Below are 10,526 nucleotides of genomic sequence, written 5' to 3' on the forward strand. Positions count from 1 at the left end.
ACATCAATGCATTCTACTTGTTAATGAATTCAGAGGACAAAATTAATTGCTTAAGCAAACATGATGGATGAAAGACTGTTTGTTAATACTCTAATATGGACTGTTTCAGGTCATCATAGAAGGCATCAGGGGCTCAAATCAACGCTCAGATGTGGCCATAGATGATGTGGCAATAATGTATGGTGCATGTGATTGTAAGTGTTGTAGATATAAATCTATTACAGACTGATCTATAAACATATTTTGAATCTGATTATTTTTGTGTGGCATGATCCGTGACCACTTAGTCTTTTTTTTTTTTTTTAGCTTACTCTAATTCAGAAATGCTGTTGTTAACTGGATATTAATTTATTTACATAATCCTTTTGAATTTTTGATATTACATGATCAAAGCAAGCTTCAGTTAATTTGATTTGATCTCATTGGCAGATTCATCCACAGAAAATTCAGACTCGACCACTCTGGCACCCCATCTGACTACTCCAAACTCAATCAATCCCCAACCAAGTAAGACTTTCTATTATAATGTTTATGTAAAAGTTATGCAAAACACTGGGATGCACAACCCTGTTTAATTTTGTAACGCTGTTGTTGTTGTTGTTGTTGTTTTTTCCAAGTAAAATGGGATATTCAATGAGAACAATTGTTTGGCAGGACTAAATATTATTCATAAGTAAGTTTTCTAGTACATGTTTTTGTAGTTCAAACTGGAGAGAACATGAGTATTATTTCAGGTAATGCACAAGCTGATAAAATGTGCAGTATATCTTCAATGCAACAAAAACATAAAAGTGTCTTGTGAATATTAATGTGAAATGAATTAACTGATACAAGTGGGTGTTACACAACCAAAAAATGGAGAGGTTGAAAAGTAAGAGGGATTTGTGAAAAATCAGACATCACTTTATAGGTGAGCTAAGTTTTAATGTTTAAAAAGGCGTTCATATGCTGCATAATATTGGTGGATCAGATTGTGGTTAACTGCTTTGCATGATAGTTATATGGTTGCTTTGTTTTGACAGATTGTAGAATGAACTGTGATTTTGAAAAGGACATCTGCAGTTGGACTCAGATGGTGACTGATGTTTTTGATTGGACAAGACACACAGGCTCCACCCCTACATCAATGACTGGTCCTTCCTCTGACCACACAACAGGAAGTAGGTCAACATTCACAATTTTACATCTTGTAAAATGTACCATTTTTGACCATTTCCTTACTCAGATGTCTCCTTTTCCTGGTCCAGGTGGTTTTTATATGTACATCGAGGGTGACAGCGCAACTTATGGCGACACGGCCCGTCTCCTCAGTGCAGAATGTGCTGACCCTCAACCTCAGTGTCTTCAGTTCTGGTACCACATGTATGGTTCCAGCTGGACCATGGGACTGAGCGTCCACATACTGGAGGGCAATGTGGCCAGGGAGGTCTGGAAGATGAATGAAGACCATGGAGACATGTGGCATCTTGCACATGTGGACCTGATATCAGATGTTAAGTTCAAGGTCAGGAAAAGTTTGAGAACTACATAATCTTCCTCAAAATAAACTAAATTATTAGAGCTAATCTATTTACATGTGTTATTGTCCAATCAGGTGATCTTTGAGGGGCGTAGAGGAAGCTCAGCCCGGTCAGATGTTGCCATTGATGATGTCTCACTGCACAGAGGAGCCTGTAGTGGTATGTTCCTACTCTGTTGCGGACCTTAGTAAAAACATTCAGATTTAAAAATAACAAGTCAGCCTATTCAGTAGAACGACTAATACGTTTAGCAAAAAGGTTTGTAATTCATTTCTTAAGAGTTGTACACATCTTTCAGAATTAACAAACCAGGTGGCTCCACTTTCAGTCCCATTGCCACCAGCTGCAACAATGCCACAACCTGCACCCATCCAAACTGCAGAAATACCAAAGACCTCAGCGTGTAAGTTCACTATCCACCACTGCAGTGGGATCACATTCTGTTGTGACTGATGATGCCAGAAAATAACACTCCCATGATTAATTCTCTGCATCTTCCATTGTTTTAAGGAAAAGACTAATGAAATAATAAATGAAATTTGCTTATTTCCTCCAGCTTGTGGCATCAACTGTGATTTTGAAAGGGACATTTGCGCTTGGACTCAGTTGGCAACTGATGTTTTTGATTGGACAAGACACAGAGGCTCCACCTCCACATCAATGACTGGTCCCTCCTCTGACCACACAACAGGAAGTAGGTTTGGTTTTCTAGGTTTTGAGATCATTCCACCATTAAAATTATAATTGTCTCACATTATTAAATAAATTTGCGTTGCAAAAATTCTATAATTTCTCTGCTCAAGAGTCTCCTGATCCATATTTCCAGGTGGTTTTTATATGTACATCGAGGGTGACAGTGCTCAACATGGCGACACGGCCCGTCTCCTCAGTGCACAATGTGCTGACCCTCAACCTCAGTGTCTTCAGTTCTGGTACCACATGCATGGTTCCAGCTGGACCATGGGACTGAGCGTCTACCTGCTGCAATATGGCAATGTGGCCAAAGAGGTGTGGAGGAAGAGAGAAGACCAAGGAAACATGTGGCATCTTGCACAGGTGGACCTGAGACCAGATGTTAAGTTCCAGGTCAGTAAATATTTGAGAACTACCTAATGTTCTTCAAAAGTTTTACATGGTAAAGTAAACATACAACACTATAATAACTAATCTAATCTATGTTATTGTTCAATCAGGTGATCTTTGAGGGGCGTAGAGGAAGCTCAGCCCGGTCAGATGTTGCCATTGATGATGTCTCACTGCACAGAGGAGCCTGTAGTGGTATGTTCCTACTCTCTGGCGGACCTTTGTAAAAAAACATTAAGCTTTAAAACATGTCAATTTATTCATTAGAATAAAAAATATATATGTTTTTCAAAAGGGTTCTTAACTTAATGTTTTAAGAACTGTAAATATCTTTCAGATTTACCAAACCAGGTGGCTCCACCTTCAGTCCCATTGCTACAATCGGCACCCATCCAACCTAGAGAAATACCAAACCCCTCAGCGTGTAAGTTCACTATCCACCACTGCAGTGGGATCACATTCTGTTATGATTGATGGTGCCAGAAAGTAACACTCCCATGATTAATTTTCTGCATCTTCCATTGTTTTCAGAAAGAAAGTAATGAAATAGTAAATTAAATTTGCTTCTTTCTTCCAGCTTGTGGCATAAACTGTGATTTTGAAAGGGACATTTGTGCTTGGACTCAGTTGGCAACTGATGTTTTTGATTGGACAAGACACAGAGGCTCCACCTCCACATCAATGACTGGTCCCTCCTCTGACCACACAACAGGAAGTAGGTTTGGTTTTCTAGGTCCTGAGGTCATTCCACCAATAAAATAACAATTAATTCACATCAATAAATAAATATTTGTGTTGCACATATTCTATGACAATTTCTCTGCTCAAGAGTCTCCTGATCCACATTTCCAGGTGGTTTTTATATGTACATCGAGGGTGACAGTGCTCAACATGGCGACACGGCCCGTCTCCTCAGTGCACAGTGTGCTGACCCTCAACCTCAGTGTCTTCAGTTCTGGTACCACATGCATGGTTCCAGCTGGACCATGGGACTGAGCGTCTACCTTCTGCAATATGGCAATGTGGCCAAAGAGGTGTGGAGGAAGAGAGAAGACCAAGGAGACATGTGGCATCTTGCACAGGTGGACCTGAGACCAAATGTTAAGTTCCAGGTCAGTAAAAGTAAAAACTAACTACTTATTCTTCTTTGAATAATCCACATATTAAAGTGAACATACTACACTCTAAAAAAATGATCTACAGGAATCTTTGTTATTGTTCAATCAGGTGATCTTTGAGGGCCGTAGAGGAAGCTCAGCCCGGTCAGATGTTGCCATTGATGATGTCTCACTGCACAGAGGAGCCTGTAGTGGTATGTTCCTACTCTCTGGCGGACCTTTGTAAAAAAAAATCAGCTTTAAAATCAAGAATTGACTAACTGAATAAGTCAACTTATTCAGTTGAACAACTGCTACGTTTTGCATAATAAAGGCTCTTAACTTAATTTAAGAGTCTTACACATCTTTCAGATTTACCAAATCAGGTGTCTCCACCTTCAGTCCCATTACCACCAGCTGCAACAATGTCACAACCTGCACCCATCCAAACTGCAGAAATACCAAGCACCTCATCAGTGTGTAAGTTCACTATCCACCACTGCAGTGTGATCACATTCTGTTGTGACTGATAACGCCAGAAAATAACACTCCCATGATTAATTCTCTGCATCTTCCATTGTTTTCAGACAGAGACTAATGAAATCATTAATAAAATGTGCTCCTTTTCTACAGCTTGTGGCATCAACTGTGATTTTGAAAGGGACATTTGTGCTTGGACTCAGTTGGCAACTGATGTTTTTGATTGGACAAGACACAGAGGCTCCACCTCCACATCAATGACTGGTCCTTCCTCTGACCACACAACAGGAAGTAGGTCTTGTTTTCTAGATCTTGAGGTCAATCCACCATATTCAACATCAAAGTTATAGAAATTATTTCACATCAAATCAAAAGCTGTTTTACACAACTTCTTTTCCAGGTGGTTTTTATATGTACATCGAGGGTGACAGTGCTCAACATGGCGACACGGCCCGTCTCCTCAGTGCACAATGTGCTGACCCTCAACCTCAGTGTCTTCAGTTCTGGTACCACATGCATGGTTCCAGCTGGACCATGGGACTGAGCGTCTACCTGCTGCAATATGGCAATGTGGCCAAAGAGGTGTGGAGGAAGAGAGAAGACCAAGGAAACATGTGGTATCTTGCACAGGTGGACCTGAGACCAGATGTTAAGTTCCAGGTCAGTAAATATTTGAGAACTACCTAATGTTCTTCAAAAGTTTTACATGGTAAAGTAAACATACAACACTATAATAACTAATCTAATCTATGTTATTGTTCAATCAGGTGATCTTTGAGGGGCGAAGAGGAAGCTCAGCCCGGTCAGATGTTGCCATTGATGACGTCTCACTGCACAGAGGAGCCTGTAGTGGTATGTTCCTACTCTCTGGCGGACCTTTGTAAAAAAACATTAAGCTTTAAAACATGTCAATTTATTCATTAGAATAAAAAATAAATAAAAATTCAAAAGGGTTCTTAACTTAATGTTTTAAGAACTGTAAATATATTTCAGATTTACCAAACCAGGTGGCTCCACCTTCAGTCCCATTGCCACAATCGGCACCCATCCAACGTAGAGAAATACCAAACCCCTCAGCGTGTAAGTTCACTATCCACCACTGCAGTGGGATCACATTCTGTTATAATTGATGGTGCCAGAAAATAACACTCCCATGATTAATTTTCTGCATCTTCCATTGTTTTCAGAAAGAAAGTAATGAAATAGTCAATTAAATTTGCTTCTTTCTTCCAGCTTGTGGCATAAACTGTGATTTTGAAAGGGACATTTGTGCTTGGACTCAGTTGGCAACTGATGTTTTTGATTGGACAAGACACAGAGGCTCCACCTCCACATCAATGACTGGTCCCTCCTCTGACCACACAACAGGAAGTAGGTTTGGTTTTCTAGGTCCTGAGGTCATTCCACCAATAAAATAACAATTAATTCACATCAATAAATAAATATTTGTGTTGCACATATTCTATGACAATTTCTCTGCTCAAGAGTCTCCTGATCCACATTTCCAGGTGGTTTTTATATGTACATCGAGGGTGACAGTGCTCAACATGGCGACACGGCCCGTCTCCTCAGTGCACAGTGTGCTGACCCTCAACCTCAGTGTCTTCAGTTCTGGTACCACATGCATGGTTCCAGCTGGACCATGGGACTGAGCGTCTACCTTCTGCAATATGGCAATGTGGCCAAAGAGGTGTGGAGGAAGAGAGAAGACCAAGGAGACATGTGGCATCTTGCACAGGTGGACCTGAGACCAAATGTTAAGTTCCAGGTCAGTAAAAGTAAAAACTAACTACTTATTCTTCTTTGAATAATCCACATATTAAAGTGAACATACTACACTCTAAAAAAATGATCTACAGGAATCTTTGTTATTGTTCAATCAGGTGATCTTTGAGGGCCGTAGAGGAAGCTCAGCCCGGTCAGATGTTGCCATTGATGATGTCTCACTGCACAGAGGAGCCTGTAGTGGTATGTTCCTACTCTCTGGCGGACCTTTGTAAAAAAAAATCAGCTTTAAAATCAAGAATTGACTAACTGAATAAGTCAACTTATTCAGTTGAACAACTGCTACGTTTTGCATAATAAAGGCTCTTAACTTAATTTAAGAGTCTTACACATCTTTCAGATTTACCAAATCAGGTGTCTCCACCTTCAGTCCCATTACCACCAGCTGCAACAATGTCACAACCTGCACCCATCCAAACTGCAGAAATACCAAGCACCTCATCAGTGTGTAAGTTCACTATCCACCACTGCAGTGTGATCACATTCTGTTGTGACTGATAACGCCAGAAAATAACACTCCCATGATTAATTCTCTGCATCTTCCATTGTTTTCAGACAGAGACTAATGAAATCATTAATAAAATGTGCTCCTTTTCTACAGCTTGTGGCATCAACTGTGATTTTGAAAGGGACATTTGTGCTTGGACTCAGTTGGCAACTGATGTTTTTGATTGGACAAGACACAGAGGCTCCACCTCCACATCAATGACTGGTCCTTCCTCTGACCACACAACAGGAAGTAGGTCTTGTTTTCTAGATCTTGAGGTCAATCCACCATATTCAACATCAAAGTTATAGAAATTATTTCACATCAAATCAAAAGCTGTTTTACACAACTTCTTTTCCAGGTGGTTTTTATATGTACATCGAGGGTGACAGTGCTCAACATGGCGACACGGCCCGTCTCCTCAGTGCACAATGTGCTGACCCTCAACCTCAGTGTCTTCAGTTCTGGTACCACATGCATGGTTCCAGCTGGACCATGGGACTGAGCGTCTACCTGCTGCAATATGGCAATGTGGCCAAAGAGGTGTGGAGGAAGAGAGAAGACCAAGGAAACATGTGGTATCTTGCACAGGTGGACCTGAGACCAGATGTTAAGTTCCAGGTCAGTAAATATTTGAGAACTACCTAATGTTCTTCAAAAGTTTTACATGGTAAAGTAAACATACAACACTATAATAACTAATCTAATCTATGTTATTGTTCAATCAGGTGATCTTTGAGGGGCGAAGAGGAAGCTCAGCCCGGTCAGATGTTGCCATTGATGACGTCTCACTGCACAGAGGAGCCTGTAGTGGTATGTTCCTACTCTCTGGCGGACCTTTGTAAAAAAACATTAAGCTTTAAAACATGTCAATTTATTCATTAGAATAAAAAATAAATAAAAATTCAAAAGGGTTCTTAACTTAATGTTTTAAGAACTGTAAATATATTTCAGATTTACCAAACCAGGTGGCTCCACCTTCAGTCCCATTGCCACAATCGGCACCCATCCAACGTAGAGAAATACCAAACCCCTCAGCGTGTAAGTTCACTATCCACCACTGCAGTGGGATCACATTCTGTTATAATTGATGGTGCCAGAAAATAACACTCCCATGATTAATTTTCTGCATCTTCCATTGTTTTCAGAAAGAAAGTAATGAAATAGTCAATTAAATTTGCTTCTTTCTTCCAGCTTGTGGCATAAACTGTGATTTTGAAAGGGACATTTGTGCTTGGACTCAGTTGGCAACTGATGTTTTTGATTGGACAAGACACAGAGGCTCCACCTCCACATCAATGACTGGTCCCTCCTCTGACCACACAACAGGAAGTAGGTTTGGTTTTCTAGGTCCTGAGGTCATTCCACCATATTCAACATCAAAGTTATAGAAATTATTTCACATCAAATCAAAATCTGGGTTGCACAACGTCTTTTCCAGGTGGTTTTTATATGTACATCGAGGGTGACAGTGCTCAACATGGCGACACGGCCCGTCTCCTCAGTGCACAATGTGCTGACCCTCAACCTCAGTGTCTTCAGTTCTGGTACCACATGCATGGTTCCAGCTGGACCATGGGACTGAGCGTCTACCTTCTGCAATATGGCAATGTGGCCAAAGAGGTGTGGAGGAAGAGAGAAGACCAAGGAAACATGTGGCATCTTGCACAGGTGGACCTGAGACCAGATGTTAAGTTCCAGGTCAGTAAATATTTGAGAACTACCTAATGTTCTTCAAAAGTTTTACATGGTAAAGTAAACATACAACACTATAATAACTAATCTAATCTATGTTATTGTTCAATCAGGTGATCTTTGAGGGGCGTAGAGGAAGCTCAGCCGGGTCAGATGTTGCCATTGATGATGTCTCACTGCACAGAGGAGCCTGTAGTGGTATGTTCCTACTCTCTGGCGGACCTTTGTAAAAAAAACATTAAGCTTTAAAACATGTCAATTTATTCATTAGAATAAAAAATAAAAAAAATGTCAAAAGGGTTCTTAACTTAATGTTTTAAGAACTGTAAATATCTTTCAGATTTACCAAACCAGGTGGCTCCACCTTCAGTCTCATTGCCACAATCGGCACCCATCCAACGTAGAGAAATACCAAACCCCTCAGCGTGTAAGTTCACTATCCACCACTGCAGTGGGATCACATTCTGTTATGATTGATGGTGCCAGAAAATAACACTCCCATGATTAATTTTCTGCATCTTCCATTGTTTTCAGAAAGAAAGTAATGAAATAGTCAATTAAATTTGCTTCTTTCTTCCAGCTTGTGGCATAAACTGTGATTTTGAAAGGGACATTTGTGCTTGGACTCAGTTGGCAACTGATGTTTTTGATTGGACAAGACACAGAGGCTCCACCTCCACATCAATGACTGGTCCCTCCTCTGACCACACAACAGGAAGTAGGTTTGGTTTTCTAGGTCCTGAGGTCATTCCACCAATAAAATAACAATTAATTCACATCAATAAATAAATATTTGTGTTGCACACATTCTTTGACAATTTCTCTGCTCAAGAGTCTCCTGATCCACATTTCCAGGTGGTTTTTATATGTACATCGAGGGTGACAGTGCTCAACATGGCGACACGGCCCGTCTCCTCAGTGCACAGTGTGCTGACCCTCAACCTCAGTGTCTTCAGTTCTGGTACCACATGCATGGTTCCAGCTGGACCATGGGACTGAGCGTCTACCTTCTGCAATATGGCAATGTGGCCAAAGAGGTGTGGAGGAAGAGAGAAGACCAAGGAGACATGTGGCATCTTGCACAGGTGGACCTGAGACCAAATGTTAAGTTCCAGGTCAGTAAAAGTAAAAACTAACTAGTTATTCTTCTTTGAATAATCCACATGTTAAAGTGAACATACTACACTCTAAAAAAATGATCTACAGGAATCTTTGTTATTGTTCAATCAGGTGATCTTTGAGGGCCGTAGAGGAAGCTCAGCCCGGTCAGATGTTGCCATTGATGATGTCTTACTGCACAGAGGAGCCTGTAGTGGTATGTTCCTACTCTCTGGCAGACCTTTGTAAAAAAGCTTTAAAGGGGACATATCATGCTAAATCCACTTTTTTAGCCCTTAAATGCATTTTGTTGTATATTTGGAGTGTTTAGAAGTACAGAAAAGTTGAAATTATTCTCTTCAGGTGCTTCGTTGATATCTTTATATTCTGTTTTGGTCATATTTTTCAACCTGTTCCGATTTTTCTGTTATCTATGACGTTTCGTGAACTATTACGTCACAGTATTTGCAGCGGAACTGCCAAATAAGGACACTGACTTCCAGCCCAACACTTCGAGCAATCCGCCATTTTTATTTCTCGCTGCAATTTTGTAGTCCAAGCTAAAAGATGCAGAAGTTACGAGAGGGTAAGTTAAAATGTTCGGTTGTTGGATGTAGTAACCCACACGCTTCATTACACCGTCTAATGTAGACGAACTGCCGCGCTTTTGACAGGGCGCATGTTTAACTGAAAGAACGAGCAGAGAGAGAGAGAGACCCGGTCGCGCGCACGCACTCTCTCTCTCTTCAGAGCCAGGCGAAAATGTAAACAAGACACCGTCTCCAAACTAGACGCTGTCTTGCTCTCTCCCTCACACATATTAATCAAAATAAATCGACACGGTGGTAAAAGGTCGGAAGACCAAAGATTCATGTGTAAATACAGTAACACACCATTGCGATACATCCATATGAAGACATTGTTCTGCAGGTTCGTCGTCTTCATTTTCATCTCGCTCCGGCTCCGACTCTGGCTCGAACATGTAAGGCTGGCTGGACAAGTCTTCCGTTGTTGACATTTTGTTAATAACGTGTGAATAAAAAGTTTCTGTGCTGCTAGATAATCGTATCTCTGCTATCAAACTACAAAAATGTCCGAACGGGGTGGAGTTGAACCGAGTGTCACCGCTACAACCTGGAGAGGGGGCGGGGTATGAAGTGTCTCAATTGTATTTAAAGAGACCGCACCAAAACGAGTTGCTCTCAGACGCACATCAGAAAAGGGGTAGAAAAGGGGCCTGTGGAGCTATAATAATGAGGAATTCAGACCCAAGCATTGCAG

General features: G+C 41.0%; 1 protein-coding gene and 1 long non-coding RNA gene across 2 annotated transcripts in view; both read left to right on the forward strand.

Moving 5' to 3' along the window:
• The window catches only part of LOC307161843 (MAM and LDL-receptor class A domain-containing protein 1), a gene marked incomplete at both ends in the record, with an annotated part of 47,285 nt that extends 38,908 nt beyond the window's left edge, over positions 1-8,377 (forward strand). Inside the window, 25 exons of the mRNA XM_079876780.1 lie at positions 110-194; positions 430-507; positions 1,023-1,160; positions 1,248-1,504; positions 1,595-1,679; positions 1,819-1,923; positions 2,077-2,214; positions 2,347-2,606; positions 3,831-3,915; positions 4,073-4,180; positions 4,334-4,471; positions 4,581-4,840; positions 4,948-5,032; positions 5,174-5,260; positions 5,414-5,551; positions 5,689-5,948; positions 6,064-6,148; positions 6,306-6,413; positions 6,567-6,704; positions 6,814-7,073; positions 7,181-7,265; positions 7,407-7,493; positions 7,647-7,784; positions 7,894-8,153; positions 8,261-8,377. Coding sequence (XP_079732906.1) covers positions 110-194; positions 430-507; positions 1,023-1,160; positions 1,248-1,504; positions 1,595-1,679; positions 1,819-1,923; positions 2,077-2,214; positions 2,347-2,606; positions 3,831-3,915; positions 4,073-4,180; positions 4,334-4,471; positions 4,581-4,840; positions 4,948-5,032; positions 5,174-5,260; positions 5,414-5,551; positions 5,689-5,948; positions 6,064-6,148; positions 6,306-6,413; positions 6,567-6,704; positions 6,814-7,073; positions 7,181-7,265; positions 7,407-7,493; positions 7,647-7,784; positions 7,894-8,153; positions 8,261-8,377 — 3,585 coding nt within the window. The remainder of the gene's footprint in view (positions 1-109; positions 195-429; positions 508-1,022; positions 1,161-1,247; positions 1,505-1,594; positions 1,680-1,818; positions 1,924-2,076; positions 2,215-2,346; positions 2,607-3,830; positions 3,916-4,072; positions 4,181-4,333; positions 4,472-4,580; positions 4,841-4,947; positions 5,033-5,173; positions 5,261-5,413; positions 5,552-5,688; positions 5,949-6,063; positions 6,149-6,305; positions 6,414-6,566; positions 6,705-6,813; positions 7,074-7,180; positions 7,266-7,406; positions 7,494-7,646; positions 7,785-7,893; positions 8,154-8,260) is intronic.
• A 147-nt stretch (positions 8,378-8,524) lies between these two features.
• Positions 8,525-9,177, forward strand: LOC307161535. Its single transcript, XR_013821748.1, has 3 exons — positions 8,525-8,574; positions 8,728-8,865; positions 9,003-9,177. It is a non-coding gene; the product is annotated as an uncharacterized lncRNA (long non-coding RNA).
• The last annotated feature ends 1,349 nt before the right edge of the window (positions 9,178-10,526 follow it).

Source organism: Squalius cephalus, assembly GCF_949319135.1.
Source record: "Squalius cephalus genome assembly, chromosome: 7".
NCBI lineage: Eukaryota > Metazoa > Chordata > Actinopteri > Cypriniformes > Leuciscidae > Squalius > Squalius cephalus.